At 42.4% G+C, this 25,895-nt stretch overlaps 2 protein-coding genes across 8 annotated transcripts in view; one reads left to right on the top strand and one right to left on the bottom strand.

Moving 5' to 3' along the window:
• Window positions 1-17,783, bottom strand: part of PCP4L1 (Purkinje cell protein 4 like 1) — a 97,275-nt gene extending 79,492 nt beyond the window's left edge. Inside the window, exon 1 of the mRNA XM_077260537.1 lies at window positions 17,602-17,783. The gene's annotated coding sequence lies outside the window, so the exon portion shown is untranslated. The remainder of the gene's footprint in view (window positions 1-17,601) is intronic.
• Window positions 17,784-17,915: 132 nt separating this feature from the next.
• Window positions 17,916-25,895, top strand: part of NR1I3 (nuclear receptor subfamily 1 group I member 3) — a 48,759-nt gene continuing 40,779 nt past the window's right edge. Inside the window, exons 1-2 of one of the 7 annotated variants that reach the window (XM_077260515.1) lie at window positions 24,038-24,143; window positions 24,265-24,283. Coding sequence is in view for 3 of the 7 variants with exons in the window: in XM_077260460.1 (XP_077116575.1) it covers window positions 21,828-21,875 (48 nt within the window). In the remaining 4 variants the exon portion in view is untranslated. Of the gene's footprint in view, window positions 17,937-18,770; window positions 18,915-21,812; window positions 21,876-24,037; window positions 24,144-24,209; window positions 24,330-24,623; window positions 24,832-25,895 lie in introns of those variants that run through there. The other 6 variants (XM_077260479.1, XM_077260505.1, XM_077260460.1 and 3 more) reach the window with 6 other exon arrangements.

Below are 25,895 nucleotides of genomic sequence, written 5' to 3'. Positions count from 1 at the left end.
TTATGATGGGAGCCTTCAGATTTTTGTCAGTGGAGGATCGTGTGCGAGTTGTGGTGCTACATGAAGAGGGTTATACTGGCCCCCAGATCGCAAGGAAGGTCGGCTGTAATCAGAGTACAGTCGTAAGAATTTTGCAGAAACATAAGCAGCTTGGAATTACCCCGGACAGGCCCAGATCTGGTCGGCCCAGAAAGTCAACTAAAAGGGAGGATAGAGTACTGATAAGAACATCCCTTGCCAATCGAAAGCTCACCTCTCCTCAGCTTCTGCGAGAATGGCAAGAAAAGTGCAATATTGAGGTAGCAACATCAACTGTTAGGAAGAGATGTTTGGAAGCAGGATTGAGAGGGTGCAAGGCCCGAAAGAAGCCATTGATGACAGCCATACAAAGGCAAAAACTGTGGGCATTGAAATATTTAAAATGGAGGAAGGAGGAGTGGGAAAAAGTGCTATTTAGTGATGAAAGCACTTTTTGCATTTTAGGAAATGATGGCAAATCTTATGTGAGAAGTTTCCCACATGAAGAGTACAAGCCAGAGTGTTTGAGCTGTGTGAGTGAGTTGATTGATGCTCTGATACAGGCCTGGAACCACATCATCACTCGTGAACATCTGCAGAAGCTTGTTCACTCAATGCCACAGAGATGCAAGCTGGTGCTCAAGAGCAAAGGCTGGCCAATAATGTATTAGAAGCTAAAGATGCACTCAAAAGGCCCTTTTCAGGACTCTGAAATAAAAAATAATAAATCTTAAAAAGTTAAATTTAAGTCTGTGTGAACTTGCATTGGAAGTTAATGATCTTAGAAGCCTGTTCACCATTCTACACACTGTACTGGTGTAGGTATGGTTATGCTGTAAAAAAAATTATCAAAAATGCGCATACCATAACAATTTATACACTTGGGACATTCAAAAATGCGTATGGCATACAATGAGGGATTACAAAAACATATGTTCCATATGTTCCACCAGTTTCACTGTAGAGATGCAGAAGTATGAAACATAGTTTTCTTCATGCCTATGCAGGACTTTTGAACACCACTGTATATACACACTGCACAGTACCACTTCTCCTGTCCTGTATACTGGGTGTAATTCTCAGTATATGTATTATTCTGTATATATACTCTGCACAGTACCACTTCTCCTGTCCTGTATACTGGGTGTAATTCTCAGTATCTGTATTATTCTGTATTTATACACTGCACAGTACCACTTCTCCTGTCCTGTATACTGGGTGTAATTCTCAGTATCTGTATTATCCTGTATATATACACTGCACAGTACCACTTCTCCTGTCCTGTATACTGGGTGTACTTCTCAGTGTCTGTATTATTCTGTATATATACACACTGCACAGTACCACTTCTCCTGTCCTGTATACTGGGTGTAATTCTCAGTATATGTATTATTCTGTATATATACTCTGCACAGTACCACTTCTCCTGTCCTGTATACTGGGTGTAATTCTCAGTATCTGTATTATTCTGTATTTATACACTGCACAGTACCACTTCTCCTGTCCTGTATACTGGGTGTAATTCTCAGTATCTGTATTATTCTGTATATATACTCTGCACAGTACCACTTCTCCTGTCCTGTATACTGGGTGTACTTCTCAGTGTCTGTATTATTCTGTATATATACACACTGCACAGTACCACTTCTCCTGTCCTGTATACTGGGTGTAATTCTCAGTATATGTATTATTCTGTATATATACTCTGCACAGTACCACTTCTCCTGTCCTGTATACTGGGTGTAATTCTCAGTATCTGTATTATTCTGTATTTATACACTGCACAGTACCACTTCTCCTGTCCTGTATACTGGGTGTAATTCTCAGTATCTGTATTATTCTGTATATATACTCTGCACAGTAACACTTCTCCTGTCCTGTATACTGGGTGTAATTCTCAGTGTATTATTCTGTATATATACACTGCACAGTACCACTTCTCCTGTCCTGTATACTGGGTATAATTCTCAGTGTCTGTATTATTCTGTATATACACTGCACAGTACCACTTCTCCTGTCCTGTATACTGGGTGTAATTCTCAGTATCTGTATATATACACTGCACAGTACCACTTCTCCTGTCCTGTATACTGGGTGTACTTCTCAGTATCTGTATTATTCTGTATATATACACTGCACAGTACCACTTCTCCTGTCCTGTATACTGGGTGTAATTTTCAGTATCTGTATTATTCTGTATATATACACTGCACAGTACCACTTCTCCTGTCCTGGTCCCTGGGTGTAATTCTCAGTATCTGTATTATTCTGTATATATACACTGCACATTACCACTTCTCCTGTCCTGTTTACTGTGTGTAATTCTCAGTATCTGTATTATTCTGTATATATACACTGCACAGTACCACTTCTCCTGTCCTGTATACTGGGTGTAATTTTCAGTATCTGTATTATTCTGTATATATACACTGCACAGTACCACTTCTCCTGTCCTGTTTACTGTGTGTAATTCTCAGTATCTGTATTATTCTGTATATATACACTGCACATTACCACTTCTCCTGTCCTGTATACTGGGTGTAATTCACAGTATCTGTATTATTCTGTATATATACACTGCACAGTACCACTTCTCCTGTCCTGTATACTGGATGTAATTCTCAGTATCTGTATTATTCTGTATATATACACACTGCACAGAACCACTTCTCCTGTCCTGTATACTGGGTGTAATTCTCAGTATCTGTATTATTCTGTATATATACATTGCACATTACCACTTCTCCTGTCCTGTATACTGGGTATAATTCTCAGTGTCTGTATTATTCTGTACATATACACTGCCCAGTACCACTTCTCCTGTCCTGTATACTGGGTGTAATTCTCAGTATCTGTATTATTCTGTATATATACACTGCACAGTACCACTTCTCCTGTCCTGTATACTGGGTGTAATTCTCAGTATCTGTATTATTCCGTATATATACACTGCACAATACCACTTTCCCTGTCCTTTATACTGGGTGTAATCCTCAGTATCTGTATTATTCTGTATATATACACTGCATAAAATACGCATAACGCACGGCCCAATGATTCTCTATGGCCCAGCTCCTATCAGCCGTATTTTACTGATCCGTATTATACGGTCTTCTACGGCCGTACAAAATCGCAGCATGCTGCGTTTGTCACCGTTATGCGGGAAAAAAAATAAAAAATAAAAAATCGCCAATGAAAGTCTATGGGGGCGAGAAAAATCCGGATTACAAACGGACCAGCAGTGTGACTTGCGAGAAATACGCAGCGGTGTTCTATAGAAAAGCCGGTAATTCAATTGCCGGCTTTTCATTTCTACTTCCCAAACTCGACATGATATGAGACATGGTTTACATACAGTAAACCATCTCATATCCCTTTTTTTTTGCCATATTCCACACTACTAACGTTAGTAGTGGGTATGTGCAAAGTTTGGGCGCTGTAGCTTGTAAAACAAAGGGTTAAATGGCGGAAAAAAATGGCGTGGGCTCCCGCGCAATTTTCTCCGCCAGAGTGGTAAAGCCAGTGACTGAGGGCAGATATTAATAGCCTAGAGAGGGTCCATGGTTATTGCCCCCCCCCCCCCCTGGCTAAAAACATCTGCCCCCAGCCACCCCAGAAAAGGCACATCTGGAAGATGCGCCTATTCTGGCACTTGGCCTCTCTTCCCACTCCCGTGTAGCGGTGGGATATGGGGTAATGAAGGGTTAATGTCACCTTGCTATTCTAAGGTGACATTAAGCCAGATTAATAATGGAGAGGCGTCAATTATGACACCTATCCATTATTAATCAAATAGTACGAAATAGTTAATAAAACACACACACATAATTACAAAGTCCTTTAATGAAATAAAGACACATGTTGTAATATTTTATTAGACTCTTAATCCACCTGAAGACCCTTGTCACCTGAAACAAAGTTTCAAAAAAACAAACAATATTCCATACCTTCCGTCGTTCTGTCCCACGTTGTAAATCTGTCTGAAAGGGTTAACTAATTTTACAAGCAGAAGCCTGTTAATGCAGCTGCTTCTGCCTGTAAAAACCCGGGGAATGAATGGGAAGCAGGGTGACCTGTAGTTACCTTGAGTTGCGGTGATGCGCCCCCTGCTGGATGTCCTCATATGAACTCGAGCGTGGGAAAAATTCCAAGGCTCCAGTTCATGAGGACATCCAGCAGAGGGCGCATCACCGCAACTCAAGGTAACTACAGGTCACTCTGCTTCCCATTCATTCCCCGGGTTTTTACAGGCAGAAGCGGCTGCATTAACAGGCTTCTGCTTGTAAAATTAGTTAACCCTTTCAGATGGATTTACAACGTGGGACAGAACGACGGAAGGTATGGAATATTGTTGTTTGTTTTTTTGAAACTTTGTTTCAGGTGACAAGGGTCTTCAGGTGGATTAAGAGTCTAATAAAATATTACAACAACATGTGTCTTTATTTCATTAAAGGACTTTGTAATTAAGTGTGTGTTTTATTACCTATTTCGTACTATTTGATTAATAGTGGATAGGTGTCATAATTGACGCCTCTCCATTATTAATCTGGCTTAATGTCACCTTACAATAGCAAGGTGACATTAACTCTTCATTACCCCATATCCCACCGCTACACGGGAGTGGGAAGAGAGGCCAAGTGCCAGAATAGGCGCATCTTCCAGATGTGCCTTTTCTGGGGTGGCTGGGGGCAGATGTTTTTAGCCAGGAGGGGCCAATAACCATGGACCCTCTCTAGGCTATTAATATCTGCCCTCAGTCACTGGCTTTACCACTCTGGCGGAGAAAATTGCGCGGGAGCCCAGGCCAATTTTTTCCGCCATTTAACCCTTTATTTTACAAGCTACAGTGCCCAAATTTTGCACATACACACTACTAACATTAGTAGTGTGGAATATGCAAAAATAAAAGGGATATGAGATGGTTTACAGTATGTAAACCATGTCTCATATCCTGTCGGGTTTGGGAAGGAGAAATGAAAAGCCGGCAATTGAATTACCGGCTTTAATGCTATACCGCGCTGAATTATATATATATATATATATATATATATATATATATATATATATATATATATATATATATATATATATATATATATATAATACATACACACTGTATATATGTTGTACCAACCATTTGGGGCCATAAATCCATTAGATGTCGGTTTTGCAAGCCTGCGAGAAAATATCGCAGTACGGATGCCATACGGATAACATACGGAGAATGCCATGCGCAAAATGCGCTGCCACACCCTGCCTACGGATGACATACGGATCACTATTTTGGGAACATTTCTCCGTATTACGGCTGTAAAAAAAAGGACCGTATTGTCTTACGCTGAGTGTGACGCCGGCCTTATTCTGTATATATACACTGCACAGTACCACTTCTGTCCTGTATACTGGGTATAATTCTCAGTATCTGTATTATTCTGTATATATACACTGCACAGCACCACTTCTCCTGTCCTGTATACTGGGTGTAATTCTCAGTATCTGTATAATTCTGTATATATACACTGCACAGTACCACTTCTCCTGTCCTGTATACTGGGTGTAATTCTCAAGATCTGTATTATTCTGTATATATACACTGCACAGCACCACTTCTCCTGTCCTGTATACTGGGTGTAATTTTCAGTACATGTATTATTCTGTATATATACACTGCACAGTACCACTTCTCCTGTCCTGTATACTGGGTGTAATTCTCAGCATCTGTATTATTCTGTATATATACACTGCACAGTACCACTTCTCCTGTCCTGTATACTGGGTGTAATTCTCAGTATCTGTATTATTCTGTATATACACACTGCACAGTACCACTTCTCCTGTCCTGTATACTGGGTGTAATTCTCAGTATCTGTATTATTCTGTATATATACACTGCACAGTACCACTTCTCCTGTCCTGTATACTGGGTGTAATCCTCAGTATCTGTATGATTCTGTATATATACACTGCACAGCACCACTTCTCCTGTCCTGTATACTGGGTGTAATCCTCAGTATCTGTATGATTCTGTATATATACACTGCACAGCACCACTTCTCCTGTCCTGTATACTGGGTGTAATTCTCAGTATCTGTATAATTCTGTATATATACACTGCACAGTACCACTTCTCCTGTCCTGTATACTGGGTGTAATTCTCAAGATCTGTATTATTCTGTATATATACACTGCACAGCACCACTTCTCCTGTCCTGTATACTGGGTGTAATTTTCAGTACATGTATTATTCTGTATATATACACTGCACAGTACCACTTCTCCTGTCCTGTATACTGGGTGTAATTTTCAGTACATGTATTATTCTGTATATATACACTGCACAGTACCACTTCTCCTGTCCTGTATACTGGGTGTAATTCTCAGTATCTGTATTATTCTGTATATATACACTGCACAGCACCACTTCTCCTGTCCTGTATACTGGGTGTAATTCTCAGTATCTGTATTATTCTGTATATATACACTGCACAGTACCACTTCTCCAGTCCTGTATACTGGGTGTAATTCTCAGTATCTGTATTATTCTGTATATATACACTGCACAGTACCACTTCTCCTGTCCTGTATACTGGGTGTAATTCTCAGTATCTGTATTATTCTGTATATATACACTGCACAGTACCACTTCTCCTGTCCTGTATGCTGGGTGTAATTCTCAGTATCTGTATTATTCTGTATATATACACTGCACAGTACCACTTCTCCTGTCCTGGATACTGGGTGTAATTCTCAGTATCTGTATTATTCTGTATATATACACTGCACAGTATCACTTCTCCTGTCCTGTATACTGGGTGTAATTCTCAGTATCTGTATTATTCTGTATATACACACTGCACAGTACCACTTCTCCTGTCCTGTATACTGGGTGTAATTCTCAGTATCTGTATTATTCTGTATATACACACTGCACAGTACCACTTCTCCTGTCCTGTATACTGGGTGTAATTCTCAGTATCTGTATTATTCTGTATATATACACTGCACAGTACCACTTCTCCTGTCCTGTATACTGGATGTAATTCTCAGAATCTGTATTATTCTGTATATGTACACTGCACAGTACCACTTCTCCTGCCCTGTATACTGGGTGTAATTCTCAGAATCTGTATTATTCTGTATATATACACTGCACAGTACCACTTCTCCTGTCCTGTATACTGGATGTAATTCTCAGAATCTGTATTATTCTGTATATGTACACTGCACAGTACCACTTCTCCTGTCCTGTATATTGGGTGTAATTCTCAGTATCTGTATTATTCTGTATATATACACTGCACAGTACCACTTCTCCTGTCCTGTATACTGGGTGTAATTCTCAGTATCTGTATTATTCTGTATATATACACTGCACAGTACCACTTCTGTCCTGTATACTGGGTATAATTCTCAGTATCTGTATTATTCTGTATATATACACTGCACAGCACCACTTCTCCTGTCCTGTATACTGGGTGTAATTCTCAGTATCTGTATAATTCTGTATATATACACTGCACAGTACCACTTCTCCTGTCCTGTATACTGGGTGTAATTCTCAAGATCTGTATTATTCTGTATATATACACTGCACAGCACCACTTCTCCTGTCCTGTATACTGGGTGTAATTTTCAGTACATGTATTATTCTGTATATATACACTGCACAGTACCACTTCTCCTGTCCTGTATACTGGGTGTAATTCTCAGCATCTGTATTATTCTGTATATATACACTGCACAGTACCACTTCTCCTGTCCTGTATACTGGGTGTAATTCTCAGTATCTGTATTATTCTGTATATACACACTGCACAGTACCACTTCTCCTGTCCTGTATACTGGGTGTAATTCTCAGTATCTGTATTATTCTGTATATATACACTGCACAGTACCACTTCTCCTGTCCTGTATACTGGGTGTAATCCTCAGTATCTGTATGATTCTGTATATATACACTGCACAGCACCACTTCTCCTGTCCTGTATACTGGGTGTAATTCTCAGTATCTGTATAATTCTGTATATATACACTGCACAGTACCACTTCTCCTGTCCTGTATACTGGGTGTAATTCTCAAGATCTGTATTATTCTGTATATATACACTGCACAGTACCACTTCTCCTGTCCTGTATACTGGGTGTAATTCTCAGTATCTGTATTATTCTGTATATATACACTGCACAGCACCACTTCTCCTGTCCTGTATACTGGGTGTAATTTTCAGTACATGTATTATTCTGTATATATACACTGCACAGTACCACTTCTCCTGTCCTGTATACTGGGTGTAATTTTCAGTACATGTATTATTCTGTATATATACACTGCACAGTACCACTTCTCCTGTCCTGTATACTGGGTGTAATTCTCAGTATCTGTATTATTCTGTATATATACACTGCACAGCACCACTTCTCCTGTCCTGTATACTGGGTGTAATTCTCAGTATCTGTATTATTCTGTATATATACACTGCACAGTACCACTTCTCCAGTCCTGTATACTGGGTGTAATTCTCAGTATCTGTATTATTCTGTATATATACACTGCACAGTACCACTTCTCCTGTCCTGTATACTGGGTGTAATTCTCAGTATCTGTATTATTCTGTATATATACACTGCACAGTACCACTTCTCCTGTCCTGTATGCTGGGTGTAATTCTCAGTATCTGTATTATTCTGTATATATACACTGCACAGTACCACTTCTCCTGTCCTGGATACTGGGTGTAATTCTCAGTATCTGTATTATTCTGTATATATACACTGCACAGTATCACTTCTCCTGTCCTGTATACTGGGTGTAATTCTCAGTATCTGTATTATTCTGTATATACACACTGCACAGTACCACTTCTCCTGTCCTGTATACTGGGTGTAATTCTCAGTATCTGTATTATTCTGTATATATACACTGCACAGTGCCACTTCTCCTGTCCTGTATACTGGGTGTAATCCTCAGTATCTGTATGATTCTGTATATATACACTGCACAGCACCACTTCTCCTGTCCTGTATACTGGGTGTAATTCTCAGTATCTGTATAATTCTGTATATATACACTGCACAGTACCACTTCTCCTGTCCTGTATACTGTGTGTAATTCTCAAGATCTGTATTATTCTGTATATATACACTGCACAGCATCACTTCTCCTGTCCTGTATACTGGGTGTAATTTTCAGTACATGTATTATTCTGTATATATACACTGCACAGTACCACTTCTCCTGTCCTGTATACTGGGTGTAATTCTCAGTATCTGTATTATTCTGTATATATACACTGCACAGCACCACTTCTCCTGTCCTGTATACTGGGTGTAATTTTCAGTACATGTATTATTCTGTATATATACACTGCACAGTACCACTGCTCCTGTCCTGTATACTGGGTGTAATCCTCAGTATCTGTATTATTCTGTATATATACACTGCACAGTACCACTTCTCCTGCCCTGTATACTGGGTGTAATTCTGAGTATCTGTATTATTCTGTATATACACACTGCACAGTACCACTTCTCCTCTCCTGTATACTGGGTGTAATTCTCAGTATCTGTATTATTCTGTATATATACACTGCACAGTACCACTTCTCCTGTCCTGTATACTGGGTGTAATTCTCAGTATCTGTATTATTCTGTATATACACACTGCACAGTACCATTTCTCCTGTCCTGTATACTGGGTGTAATTCTCAGTACCTGTATTATTCTGTATATACACACACTGCACAGTACCACTTCTCCTGTCCTGTATACTGGGTGTAATTCTCAGTATCTGTATTATTCTGTATATACACACTGCACAGTATCACTTCTCCTGTCCTGTATACTGGGTGTAATTCTCAGTATCTATATTATTCTGTATATACACTGCACAGTACCACTTCTCCTGTCCTGTATCCTGGATGTAGTTCTCAGTATCTGTATTATTCTGTATATATACACTGCACAGTACCACTTCTCCTGTCCTGTATACTGGGTGTAATTCTCAGTATCTGTATTATTCTGTATATACACACTGCACAGTACCACTTCTCCTGTCCTGTATACTGGGTGTAATTCTCAGTATCTGTATTATTCTGTATATATATATACTGCACAGTATCACTTCTCCTGTCCTGTATACTGGGTGTAATTCTCAGTATCTGTATTATTCTGTATATATACACTGCACAGTACCACTTCTCCTGTCCTGTATACTGGGTGTAATTCTCAGTATCTGTATTATTCTGTATATACACACTGCACAGTACCACTTCTCCTGTCCTGTATACGGGTGTAATTCTCAGTATCTGTATTATTCTGTATATACACACTGCACAGTACCACTTCTCCTGTCCTGTATACTGGGTGTAATTCTCAGTATATGTATTATTCTGTATATATACACTGCACAGTACCACTTCTCTGTCCTGTATACTGGGTGTAATCCTCAGTATCTGTATTATTCTGTATATATACACTGCACAGTACCACTTCTCCTGTCCTGTATACTGGGTGTAATTCTCAGTATCTGTATTATTCTGTATATACACACTGCACAGTACCACTTCTCCTGTCCTGTATACTGGGTGTAATTCTCAGTATCTGTATTATTCTGTATATATACACTGCACAGTATCACTTCTCCTGTCCTGTATACTGGGTGTAATTCTCAGTATCTGTATTATTCTGTATATATACACTGCACAGTACCACTTCTCCTGTCCTGTATACTGGGTGTAATTCTCAGTATCTGTATTATTCTGTATATATACACTGCACAGTACCACTTGTCCTGTCCTGTATACTGGGTGTAATTCTCAGTATCTGTATTATTCTGTATATACACTGCACAGTACCACTTCTCCTGTCCTGTATACTGGGTGTAATTCTCAGTATCTGTATTATTCTGTATATACACACTGCACAGTATTTCTCCTGTCCTGTATACTGGGTGTAATTCTCAGTATCTGTATTATTCTGTATATATACACTGCACAGTACCACTTCTCCTGTCCTGTATACTGGGTGTAATTCTCAGTATCTGTATTATTCTGTATATATACACTGCACAGTACCACTTCTCCTGTCCTGTATACTGGGTGTAATTCTCAGTATCTGTATTATTCTGTATATATACACTGCACAGTACCACTTCTCCTGTCCTGTATACTGGGTGTAATTCTCAGTATCTGTATTATTCTGTATATACACTGCACAGTACCACTTCTCCTGTCCTGTATACTGGGTGTAATTCTCAGTATCTGTATTATTCTGTATATACACACTGCACAGTATTTCTCCTGTCCTGTATACTGGGTGTAATTCTCAGTATCTGTATTATTCTGTATATATACACTGCACAGTACCACTTCTCCTGTCCTGTATACTGGGTGTAATTCTCAGTATCTGTATTATTCTGTATATACACTGCACAGTACCACTTCTCCTGTCCTGTATACTGGGTGTAATTCTCAGTATCTGTATTATTCTGTATATACACACTGCACAGTATTTCTCCTGTCCTGTATACTGGGTGTAATTCTCAGTATCTGTATTATTCTGTATATATACACTGCACAGTACCACTTCTACTGTCCTGTATACTGGGTGTAATTCGCAGTATCTGTATTATTCTGTATATACACACTGCACAGTACCACTTCTGTCCTGTATACTGGGTGTAATCCTCCGTATCTGTATTATTCTGTATATACACACTGCACAGTACCACTTCTCCTGTCCTGTATACTGGCTGTAATTCTCAGTATCTGTATTATTCTGTATATACACACTGCACAGTACCACTTCTCCTGTCCTGTATACTGGGTGTAATTCTCAGTATCTGTATTATTCTGTATATATAAACTGCACAGTTCCACTTCTCCTGTCCTGTATACTGGGTGTAATTCTCAGTATCTGTATTATTCTGTATATATACACTGCACAGTACCACTTCTCCTGTCCTGTATACTGGGTGTAATTCTCAGTATCTGTATTATTCTGTATATATACACTGCACAGTACCACTTCTCCTGTCCTGTATACTGGGTGTAGTTCTCAGTATCTGTATTATTCTGTATATACACACTGCACAGTACCACTTCCCCTGTCCTGTATACTGGGTGTAATTCTCAGTATCTGTATTATTCTGTATATATACACTGCACAGTACCACTGCTCCTGTCCTGTATACTGGGTGTAATTCTCAGTACCTGTATTATTCTGTATATATACACTGCACAGTGCCACTTCTCCTGTCCTGTATACTGGGTGTAATTCTCAGTATCTGTATTATTCTGTATATATACACTGCACAGTACCACTTCTCCTGTCCTGTATACTGGGTGTAATTCTCAGTATCTGCATTATTCTGTATATATACACTGCACAGTACCACTTCTCCTGTCCTGTATACTGGGTGTAATTCTCAGTATCTGTATTATTCTGTATATATACACTGCACAGTACCACTTCTCCTGTCCTGTATACTGGGTGTAATTCTCAGTATCTGTATTATTCTGTATATATACACTGCACAGTACCACTTCTCCTGTCCTGTATACTGGGTGTAATTCTCAGTATCCGTATTATTCTGTATATATACACTGCACAGTACCACTTCTCCTGTCCTGTATACTGGGTGTAATTCTCAGTATCTGTATTATTCTGTATATATACACTGCACAGTACCACTTCTCCTGTCCTGTATACTGGGTGTAATTCTCTGTATCTGTATTATTCTGTATATATACACTGCACAGTACCACTTCTCCTGTCCTGTGTACTGGGTGTAATTCTCAGTATCTGTATTATTCTGTATATATACACTGCACAGTACCACTTCTCCTGTCCTGTATACTGGGTGTAATTCTCAGTATCTGTATTATTCTGTATATATACACTGCACAGTACCACTTCTCCTGTCCTGTGTACTGGGTGTAATTCTCAGTATCTGTATTATTCTGTATATATACACTGCATAGTACCACTTCTCCTGTCCTGTATACTGGGTGTAATTCTCAGTATCTGTATTATTCTGTATATATACACTGCACAGTACCACTTCTCCTGTCCTGTATACTGGGTGTAATTCTCAGTATCCGTATTATTCTGTATATATACACTGCACAGTACCACTTCTCCTGTCCTGTATACTGGGTGTAATTCTCAGTATCTGTATTATTCTGTATATATACACTGCACAGTACCACTTCTCCTGTCCTGTGTACTGGGTGTAATTCTCAGTATCTGTATTATTCTGTATATATACACTGCACAGTACCACTTCTCCTGTCCTGTATACTGGGTGTAATTCTCAGTATCTGTATTATTCTGTATATATACACTGCACAGTACCACTTCTCCTGTCCTGTGTACTGGGTGTAATTCTCAGTATCTGTATTATTCTGTATATATACACTGCACAGTACCACTTCTCCTGTCCTGTATACTGGGGGTAATTCTCAGTATCCGTATTATTCTGTATATATACACTGCACAGTACCACTTCTCCTGTCCTGTATACTGGGTGTAATTCTCAGTATCTGTATTATTCTGTATATACACACTGCACAGTACCACTTCTCCTGTCCTGTATACTGGGTGTAATTCTCAGTATCTGTATTATTCTGTATATACACACTGCACAGTACCACTTCTCCTGTCCTGTATACTGGGTGTAATTCTCAGTATCTGTATTATTCTGTATATACACACTGCACAGTGCCACTTCTCCTGTCCTGTATACTGGGTGTAATTCTCAGTATCTGTATTATTCTGTATATATACACTGCACAGTACCACTTCTCCTGTCCTGTATACTGGGTGTAATTCTCAGTATCTGTATTATTCTGTATATACACACTGCACAGTACCACTTCTCCTGTCCTGTATACTGGGTGTAATTCTCAGTATCTGTATTATTCTGTATATATACACTGCACAGTACCACTTCTCCTGTCCTGTATACTGGGTGTAATTCCCAGTATATGTATTATTCTGTATATATACACTGCACAGTACCACTTCTCCTGTCCTGTATACTGGGTGTAATTCTCAGTATCTGTATTATTCTGTATATATACACTGCACAGTACCACTTCTCCTGTCCTGTATACTGGGTGTAATTCTCAGTATCTGTATTATTCTGTATATATACACTGCACAGTACCACTTCTCCTGTCCTGTATACTGGGTGTAATTCTCAGTATCTGTATTATTCTGTATATATACACTGCACAGTACCATTTCTCCTGTCCTGTATACTGGGTGTAATTCTCAGTATCTGTATTATTCTGTATATATACACTGCACAGTACCACTTCTCCTGTCCTGTATACTGGGTGTAATTCTCAGTATCTGTATTATTCTGTATATACACACTGCACAGTACCATTTCTCCTGCCCTGTATACTGGGTGTAATTCTCAGTATCTGTATTATTCTGTATATATACACTGCACAGTACCACTTCTCCTGTCCTGTATACTGGGTGTAATTCCCAGTATATGTATTATTCTGTATATACACTGCACAGTACCACTTCTCCTGTCCTGTATACTGGGTGTAATTCTCAGTATCTGTATTATTCTGTATATATACACTGCACAGTACCACTTCTCCTGTCCTGTATACTGGGTGTAATTCTCAGTATCTGTATTATTCTGTATATATACACTGCACAGTACCACTTCTCCTGTCCTGTATACTGGGTGTAATTCTCAGTATCTGTATTATTCTGTATATATACACTGCACAGTACCATTTCTCCTGTCCTGTATACTGGGTGTAATTCTCAGTATCTGTATTATTCTGTATATATACACTGCACAGTACCATTTCTCCTGTCCTGTATACTGGGTGTAATTCTCAGTATCTGTATTATTCTGTATATATACACTGCACAGTACCACTTCTCCTGTCCTGTATACTGGGTGTAATTCTCAGTATCTGTATTATTCTGTATATACACTGCACAGTACCACTTCTCCTGTCCTGTATACTGGGTGTAATTCCCAGTATATGTATTATTCTGTATATACACTGCACAGTACCACTTCTCCTGTCCTGTATACTGGGTGTAATTCTCAGTATCTGTATTATTCTGTATATATACACTGCACAGTACCACTTCTCCTGTCCTGTATACTGGGTGTAATTCTCAGTATCTGTATTATTCTGTATATATACACTGCACAGTACCACTTCTCCTGTCCTGTATACTGGGTGTAATTCTCAGTATCTGTATTATTCTGTATATATACACTGCACAGTACCATTTCTCCTGTCCTGTATACTGGGTGTAATTCTCAGTATCTGTATTATTCTGTATATATACACTGCACAGTACCACTTCTCCTGTCCTGTATACTGGGTGTAATTCTCAGTATCTGTATTATTCTGTATATATACACTGCACAGTACCACTTCTCCTGTCCTGTATACTGGGTGTAATTCTCAGTATCTGTATTATTCTGTATATACACACTGCACAGTACCATTTCTCCTGCCCTGTATACTGGGTGTAATTCTCAGTATCTGTATTATTCTGTATATATACACTGCACAGTACCATTTCTCCTGCCCTGTATACTGGGTGTAATTCTCAGTATCTGTATTATTCTGTATATACACACTGCACAGTACCATTTCTCCTGCCCTGTATACTGGGTGTAATTCTCAGTATCTGTATTATTCTGTATATATACACTGCACAGTACCATTTCTCCTGTCCTGTATACTGGGTGTAATTCTCAGTATCTGTATTATTCTGTATATATACACTGCACAGTACCACTTCTCCTGTCCTGTATACTGGGTGTAATTCTCAGTATCTGTATTATTCTGTATATACACACTGCACAGTACCATTTCTCCTGCCCTGTATACTGGGTGTAATTCTCAGTATCTGTATTATTCTGTATATATACACTGCACAGTACCACTTCTCCTGTCCTGTATACTGGGTGTAATTCCCAGTATATGTATTATTCTGTATATACACTGCACAGTACCACTTCTCCTGTCCTGTATACTGGGTGTAATTCTCAGTATCTGTATTATTCTGTATATATACACTGCACAGTACCACTTCTCCTGTCCTGTATACTGGGTGTAATTCTCAGTATCTGTATTATTCTGTATATATACACTGCACAGTACCACTTCTCCTGTCCTGTATACTGGGTGTAATTCTCAGTATCTGTATTATTCTGTATATATACACTGCACAGTACCATTTCTCCTGTCCTGTATACTGGGTGTAATTCTCAGTATCTGTATTATTCTGTATATATACACTGCACAGTACCACTTCTCCTGTCCTGTATACTGGGTGTAATTCTCAGTATCTGTATTATTCTGTATATATACACTGCACAGTACCACTTCTCCTGTCCTGTATACTGGGTGTAATTCTCAGTATCTGTATTATTCTGTATATATACACTGCACAGTACCACTTCTCCTGCCCTGTATACTGGGTGTAATTCTCAGTATCTGTATTATTCTGTATATATACACTGCACAGTACCACTTCTCCTGTCCTGTATACTGGGTGTAATTCTCAGTATCTGTATTATTCTGTATATATACACTGCACAGTGCCATCATTCTGTTAGGCTACGTTCACATTTGCGGCCAGCGCCGCAGCGTCGGGCGCCGCAGCGGCGCCGCATGCGTCATGCGCCCCTATATTTAACATGGGGGCGCATGGACATGCGGCGCACTTGCGTTTTGCGCCGCATGCGTGGCTGCGGCGCCCGCGTCGGGGCGCAGAGGACGCAGCAAGTTGCATTTTTGCTGCGTCCAAATTCAATGAAAAAAACGACGCATGCGGCGCAAAACGCAGCGTTGTGCATGCGTTTTGCTGCGTTTTTGTTTGCGTTGTGCGCTGCGGCGCCGACGCTGCGGCGCACAACGCAAATGTGAACGTAGCCTTACCTGTCGTGTTGCATAGGACTGCAGGTGACATCTACTACATTATCTGTATTCGAGTTATCAATGTGTTATCGGTGCTATTACATAGGACTGCAGGTGACATCTACTACATTATCTGTTCTCAGAGTTATCACTTTTCTATGGTGTTACTTAGGAGTGCAGGTGACATCTACTACATTATAATCAGAGTTATGACTGAGTTATCTGTTACATAGGACTGCAGGTAACATCTACTACATTATCTGTACTCAGAGTTATCACTGTTACCTGTGGTGTTACTTAGGACTGCAGGTGACACCTACACTCTCTACAGTGTCTACACGGACAGGTGAGTGACGCTCGGCTCTGCTACAGCCATACCCTGCAGTGCACCGTGGCTGGACCGTACGATGCTGCATTGCTCTACCGCACTGATCACATTAGGGACACACTGTTGCTGCCGGTGTTGCGGTGCCGCACGGACGGTGTGACACGGTGTCTCTATGTGTGCGGGCACAGTACGGTACAGGGTACAGTCACACTTGGCCGCTGACGGACATATTTCCGCGCGGGCTTTGCACAGTGTTTCCTCACTCCTTGCGGACATGAGCTCCGCAGTGCAGTGTGTGCGGCGGGATGTGAGTGCGGGACCCGGATGTGCGGCACTCACCTCACTCATGGTGACTCTGCGCTGTGCTCTGCTCGCTCCGTCTCCCGCCGCACATATATATACACCGTGGCTGATATAAATGTATATATATCCCTCTGGTGCTGAGTGACAGCTGTTGGCAGCCAATGAGAATCTCCTCAGTCATTTGCTGCATTTCCAAAAAAGGGCGCTGAGTGGCTGCAGCGCGGTGAATGAACGGTGCCCGGCGGAGGCAGCCGTAACCCCCTCACTGCCGGAGAGGGCATCCCTGAGCAGTCGCTTCCCTGTGGAAAGGGTCAGGGGCAGAGCTGCTACGGACAAGTCGGGGTTAATGCTGAAGTCTGGCAGGCATGAAGGTGACAGAACCCAGAGAGCTGACACTCGTCAACGTGAGCAGAGACGGCGGAGGGGTAGGGGTTAACGGCTGGACTGCAGCGCTGAGGATGATGAGGAGGGAGCGGATTATAACAGCTGGAGGGGCAGATGCTGGGCTTGGCACGCCGCCATCTCCCACCGTCTCCCGGGAAGCGGAGGATCTGACACAGATTACACGGACGGCTGCTTTCCCGGTCTGTCTCCTGTCAGGGCTAATGGTGCTGATCACCGAGAGCCCGGCGAGGAAAGGGTGGAGAGCAGAGTGTAATGACATATAATATCTGCTCCACAAGTAGTGATATCACTGCCCCACACTATTATACATCACCCCGACATTATTACACATCACCTCACATTATTACACATCACTCACATTATTACACATCACCTCACATTATTATACATCACTCACAATATCATACATCACCCACATTATTACACATCACCCATATTATCATAGATCACCTTCACATTATTATACATCACCTCACATTATTACACATCACCCAAATTATTATACATCACTCACAATATTATACATAACCCACATTATTACACATCACCCATATTATTATATATCACCTAACATTATTATATATCACCTCACATTATTATACATCACCTCACATTATTATACATCACTCACAATATTATACATCACCCACATTATTACACATCACCCACATTATTATACATTACCCACAGTATTCTATATCACCCACATTGTTACACATCACTCTGCATTATTACACATCACCTCACATTATTATACATCACTCACAGTATTGTATATCATCCACATTATTTTAGCTGTGAATTCCTGGGCTGACTATCCCACCTGTGGCACGGACAGAGAAGAGGTAACGACAAGCGTAGGAAGATGACAGTCCATTGAGGTGCATGGCCCTGGTGACTGGAGGGTCACAACCTGGCTTCTCCGAACATCTCCATGGAGCCAGGTAACCGGTGTGTCCAAATCCTGACTACCCCAAACGTCGCCATGGGTTCAGTGATGGTGAAAGGAGCAGATCTGTATTTTTTTCAGCCAGGGCCGTGGTCCCCTATGCTGGCATCCTGTAGAATGTCAAATCTGTGTCCCTCGTGATGGAGCCATGATGTCCTGGCTGTGGTTCCACAGAGTCTATGGATCTCTTGTTACAGAAGCGTATCCCCTTTAGGCCGGTTTCACACGTCACGTGAGGTGACAGTTTCCTCACGTACCGGAGCCACTGACACACGTAGACACATTGAAATCAATGCATCTGTGCAGATGTCATTGATTTTTTGCGGACCGTGTCTCCGTGTGCCAAACACGGAGACATGTCAGTGTTCGTGGGAGCGCACGGATTACACGGACCCATTAAAGTCAATGGGTCCGTGTAAAACACGTACCGCACACGGACGTTGTCCTTGTGCAGTCCGTGTGCCGTGCAGGAGATAGCGCTACAGTAAGCGCTGTCCCCCCCCCCCACACGTGGTGCTGAAGCCGCCATTCATATCTTCTGTGCAGCAGCGTTTGCTGTAGAGAAGATATGAATAATCCTTTTTTGTTGTTGTTTCTGGTGTTTAACATAAAGATCCCTGTCCCCACCCCCCTCCCACCCCCTGTGCGCCCGCCCGCTGTTATTAAAATACTCACCCGCCTCCCTCGCAGTGTCCTGTCCTAGCCGCAGCTTCTCCTGTATGCGGTCACGTGGGGCCGCCCATTACAGAAATGAATATGCGGCTCCACCCCTATGGGAGGTGGAGCCACATATTCATGACTGTAATCGGCGGCCCCACGTGACCGCTCATACAGTAGAAGGTGCGGCTCCAATGGAGACAAGGGGGCAAAATTGGAGACTCGAGGGCAGAATGGAAACACTGGGGCAGAATGTAGACTGTGGGGCAGAATGGAGACACGGGGGCAGAATGGAGACTGTGGGGCAGAATGGAGACTGTGGGGCAGAATGGAGACACTGGGGCAGAATGGAGACACTGGGGTAGAATGGAGACACTGGGGCAGAATGGAGACTGGGGCAGAATGGAGACACTGGGGCAGAAAGGCCACACTGGGGCAGAATGCAGACACTGGGGCAGAATGGAGACACTGGGGCAGAATGGAGACTGGGGCAGAATGGAGACACTGGGGCAGAATGCAGACACTGGGGCAGAATGGAGACATGAGGGGCAGAATGGAGACACTGGGGCAGAATGCAGACACTGGGGCAGAATGGAGACACTGGGTTAGAATGGAGACTCGGGGCAGAATGCAGACACGGGGGCAGAATGCAGACACGGGGGCAGAATGCAGACATGGGGGCAGAATGGAGACTGTGGGGCAGAATGCAGATACTGGGGCAGAATGGAGACACTGGGGCAGAATGGAGACTGGGGCAGAATGGAGACACTGGGGCAGAAAGGCCACACTGGGGCAGAATGCAGACACTGGGGCAGAATGGAGACATGGGGGCAGAATGGAGACACTAGGGCAGAATGGAGACACTGGGGCAGAATGGAGACACTGGGGCAGAATGCAGACACTGGGGCAGAATGCAGACACTGGGGCAGAATGCAGACACTGGGGCAGAATGGAGACATGAGGGGCAGAATGCAGACACTGGGGCAGAATGGAGACACGGGGCAGAATGCAGACACGGAGGCAGAATGCAGACACGGGGCAGAATGGAGACTGTGGGGCAGAACGGAGACACTGGGGCAGAATGGAGACATGTGGGGCAGAATGGAGACACTGGGGCAGAATGCAGACACTAGGGCAGAATGCAGACACGGGCAGAATGCAGACACTGGGGCAGAATGGAGACACTGGGGCAGAATGCAGACACGGGGCAGAATGGAGACTGTGGGGCAGAACGGAGACACTGGGGCAGAATGGAGACATGAGGGGCAGAATGGAGACATGTGGGGCAGAATGGAGACACTGGGGCAGAATGCAGACACTAGGGCAGAATGGAGACACGGGCAGAATGCAGACACTAGGGCAGAATGGAGACACGGGGGCAGAATGGAGACACGGGGGCAGAATGGAGACACTGGGGCAGAATGGAGACACGGGGGCAGAATGGAGACACGGGGGCAGAATGGAGACACTGGGGCAGAATGCAGACACTGGGGCAGAATGAAGACAGAGGGGGCAGAATGGAGACACGGGGCAGAATGGAGACACGGGGCAGAATGGAGACACAGAGGGCAGAATGGAGACAGTTGGCAGAATGGAGACACGAGGGCAGAATGGAGACACAGTGGGCAGAATGGAGACAGTGGGCAGAATGGAGACACAGAGGGCAGAATGGAGACACAGTGGGCAGAATGGAGACACGGGGCGGAATGGAGACACAGAGGGCAGAATGGAGATACGAGGGCAGAATGGAGACAGTGGGCAGAATGGAGACACGGGGCAGAACGGAGACACGGGGCAGAATGGAGACAGATCGGGCAGGAATATGGGGCAGGATCATGGGACAGATGGGGCAGGATGGAGACAGATGGGGCAGGATCATGGGGCGGGATGGGGAGATCATATGGGGCAGGATGGGACATCACATGAGGGCAGGATGCGAGAACATATGGCTGGAGCCAGGAATGAGACACACGGGGGTCAGGATGGGGAATAGTGTTACCATAGAGGCTAATTAAGGGATATTATTACTGCAGTAATGTATTTATTTTATTTTTTGAGGATACTGTTTTAAATGGGGGTGGGGCGGTCCTGTTACTGTGCAGACCAACACTGTCGCTTTTTTTCTTCATCTGTTGTAGTTTCGAATTTGGGAAAAAAATAAGTAATGTGTTCTGCAAGCGGTGCTCTAGATAACTGTTATTTCCTGCGGAGACGAGCCCTGGCTGGATGAAGTGATGGCGGTCTGTGCTGGATGAAGATTAAAAGCAAAGATAAAGGACTTCACCTAGAGACGTCACTGGTGAGTCAGTGTGTTACCTGTACACTGATGCTATACACTGAATACTATATACAGTGGTCCTGTGTACAATGTCACCAGTGATCACTGAATTACCTTTACCTTATACACTATATACAGAGCACCAGTGTATAATGTCACCGGTGATCGCTGTATTACCTGTACACAGACACTGCATACGAAGTACAGATCTCCTGTGAATTCTGACACTTATGGTGATATTAGTATTGTGTTTTGTTTTTTTTTAAATTACTGATCAGCATTGTAGTATTCAGTCACTATGTGGTGGTAATATATTGTCCGGCCATGGTGTGGCGGTATTTGTTCCTTACATGTGCTATTATTTGGTCACTATGTAGTGGTAATATGTGGTGGCAATATGTGATCTGGTCATGGTACGGTGGTATTTGTCCCCTGTATGTGGTATTATTGGTGATCATATGGTGGTAATATGTGGTCTGGTCATGGTGCGGTGGTTTTTTTCCCCTCTGTGGTATTGGTCATTTTAAAAATTGAAAAATAAATAAAAATATACCTAAATTGTATTGGATACTTTAACAAATGTTTAATAGGTTAGAGTAGGGTAGGGCTCGACCCTGTTGTGGTGGTGGCTTTAAAAATCTTTTGACTGTGGACAGTTCAAGGGGTGGAGCCTGGGCGGAGTCTCAAGGGGGCCCCGAAAATTTTGCCAGTATGGGGCCCGAAATTCCTAGTGGCAGCCCTGACCACAGATAACACAGTGATAGCTCTCTGAGTACAGATAGTGTAGTAGATATCACCTGCAGTCCTATGTAACACCACAGATAACACAGTGATAACTCTGAGTAATGATAATGTAGTTAGTAGATGTTACCTGCAGTACCAAGATAGGTTATTACACTTGGGGCTATTTAGTTTGGAAAAACGAAGGCTAAGGGGTGATCTTATTTTAATGTATAAATATATGAGGGGACAGTACAAAGACCTTTCTGATGATCTTATTAATCATAGACCTGAGACAGGGACAGGGGGCATCCTCTACGTCTGGAGGAAAGAAGGTTTAAGCATAATAACAGACGTGGATTCTTTACAGTAAGGCTAAGTGCACACGTTGCAGAATTGCCGCGGAAATTTCCACGGCAATTCTGCAACTCCTGCCGCGGGTATATCGCATGCAGAATTGGCATGCATATTCCCGCAGAAAACTAGCGTTTTGCAAGCATAATTAGCTTGCAGAATGCTAGCGTTTTCCAAGCGATCTGTAGCATCGCTTGGAAAACTGATTGACAGGTTGGTCACACTTTTCAAACATAGTGTGTGACAAGTGTGACCAACTTTTTACTATTGATGCAGCCTATGCCGCATCAATAGTAAAAGATAGAATGTTAAAAATAATTAAAAAAAATGGTTATACTCACCTTCCGCAAACAGCCGATCTCCTCAGCGGCTTCCATTCCTATAGATGGTGTGTGTGCAGGACCTTCAATGACGTCGCGGTCACGTGATCACGACGTCACCGCGGTCATGTGACCACGACGTCATCGCAGGTCCTTCACACACCATCTATAGTAACGGAAGCGGCCACGTGCACTGCTGAGAGGCGGGAAGACTCTGGGGCCATCAGAGGGTGAGTACTGTATATCATGATTTTTTTATTGTAATTATTATTTTTTTTTTAACAATAATATGGTGCCCAGTCTGTGGAGGAGAGTCTCCTCTCCTCCACCCTGGGTACCAACCGCACATGATCTGCTTACTTTTTTTTCCCCAGTGTGGAGCTTACTCTTTGCCACATGGGTTTTTTTTGCCTTCCTCTGGATCAACATGTTAGGGCATGTTAGGTTAGGCTATGGGCTGAACTAGATGGAGTTAAAGTCTTCCTTCAACCTTAATAACTATGTAACTCCACAGATAACTCAGTGATTACTTTGAGTACAGATAATACAGTATGTGGCACATGCAGTCCTATGTAACACCACATATAACTCAGTGATAACTCTGATTACAGATAATGTAGTAGATGTCACCTGCAGTCCTATGTAACACCACAGATGACATACTGTAGAATATATATTTTCTTTTACGTGACCGCTAGCTGTATGTTCTTAGATGATGATAGTGTTGTCACTACGTGGCAGAGTTGTCAGATTGTGCTGGGGTTGTCAGAACGTGGTGGAGTTGTCAAGTTGTGCTGGGGTTGTCAGGTCATGCTGTCAGCAGTTGTTGGGCACCCCCGGTGACGCGGGGCTGCGCAGGTGCTGCTGATCTGCATTGTTTACCCTACAGCAGCAGGTAGGAGGGGGCACAGGTACAGCTTGTTCTGTACTGACAGGACGGGCAGGTCTGACTTCATTCCCTGGGCATTGTGGGTAATTTTCCTGAGAGTTTTTACCTAACACTGGTGTTTCTGCAGGTTCAGGCCACTATATGGGGTGAGTGTACAGGGCTGGCCGTGGACTCGCCTCCCACAGCACACAGGTAATTTCTGGGGCACCTGCGGTTATAGACAGATAGCAGTATTATTACAGTCCGTGCCGAGATTCTTCTTCTGTTCGGATGTTACTGACAGAACATTATTTGTAAGGTAGTCGCATTCAGCAATATATGGCGGTATTATTTACATATGGCAGCATTATCTAGATTTTATTGACCCATTACTTCACCACCCCTCCGTCAGTTGGCTGCCGAGTGATTAGGGTGGGACGCACTGCGTTCCTGGAGCTCTGGGTCAGCATTATTAATCTGGAGACCGATCCCCTTTATCTGTGTCCCTTCCACAGGTAGTAATGGTGGCCATGTCATATTCACTCTCCGTCGATATCCGTCTCTACCTTTAACAATGGGCAAAGTGCAAATTCCGTTCCCTGGATGAAAATAGTTTTGTGGTCTGGTAGCACACATCCGTAAGACAGGCCCTGAGCGGTCATGTCACCGGCGGTAGGTGTCCTAGCCCGACACACAATCTGATCCCTCCGCTGTGGTGAGTTCTACATAATCTGTTACCTGGTCACCATGTTCCCTTATAGCTGAACAGATCACTGACCTCAGAGTTATATTTATAGACTGGTCCTGTATAATAGTGTGTACACACTGCTCTATAATACATGATAATGTGAGGGAGTGGTGATGTCACTGCTGTAATATATCATTATATGTGAGGAGCGGTGATGTCACTCCTGTAATACATCATATGTGAGGAGCGGTGATGTCACTGCTGTAATATATCATTATATGTGGGGAGCGGTGATGTCACTGCTGTAATATATCATTATATGTGAGGAGCGGTGATGTCACTGCTGTAATATATCATTATATGTGAGGAGCGGTGATGTCACTGCTGTAATATATCATTATATGTGGGGAGCGGTGATGTCACTGCTGTAATATATCATTATATGTGAGGAGCGGTGATGTCACTGCTGTAATATATCATATGTGAGGAGCGGTGATGTCACTGCTGTAATATATCATTATATGTGAGGAGCGGTGATGTCACTGCTGTAATATATCATTATATGTGAGGAGAGGTAATGTCACTGCTGTAATATATCATTATATGTGAGGAGCGGTGATGTCACTGCTGTAATATATCATTATATGTGAGGAGCGGTGATGTTACTGCTGTAATATATCATTATATGTGAGGAGCGGTGATGTCACTGCTGTAATATAGCATTATATGTGAGGAGCGGTGATGTCACTGCTGTAATATATCATTATATGTGAGGAGCGGTGATGTCACTGCTGTAATATATCATTATATGTGAGGAGCGGTGATGTCACTGCTGTAATATATCATATGTGGGGAGCGGTGATGTCACTGCTGTAATATATCATTATATGTGAGGAGCGGTGATGTCACTGCTGTAATATATCATTATATGTGGGGAGCGGTGATGTCACTGCTGTAATATGTCATTATATGTGAGGAGCGGTGATGTCACTGCTGTAATATAGCATTATATGTGAGGAGCGGTGATGTCACTGCTGTAATATATCATTATATGTGAGGAGCGGTGATGTCACTGCTGTAATATATCATTA

This window comes from Ranitomeya variabilis, chromosome 1 (genome assembly GCF_051348905.1).
Source record: "Ranitomeya variabilis isolate aRanVar5 chromosome 1, aRanVar5.hap1, whole genome shotgun sequence".
Classification (NCBI taxonomy): Eukaryota; Metazoa; Chordata; class Amphibia; order Anura; family Dendrobatidae; genus Ranitomeya; species Ranitomeya variabilis.
This window is presented reverse-complemented; position numbering and strand designations above follow the sequence as displayed.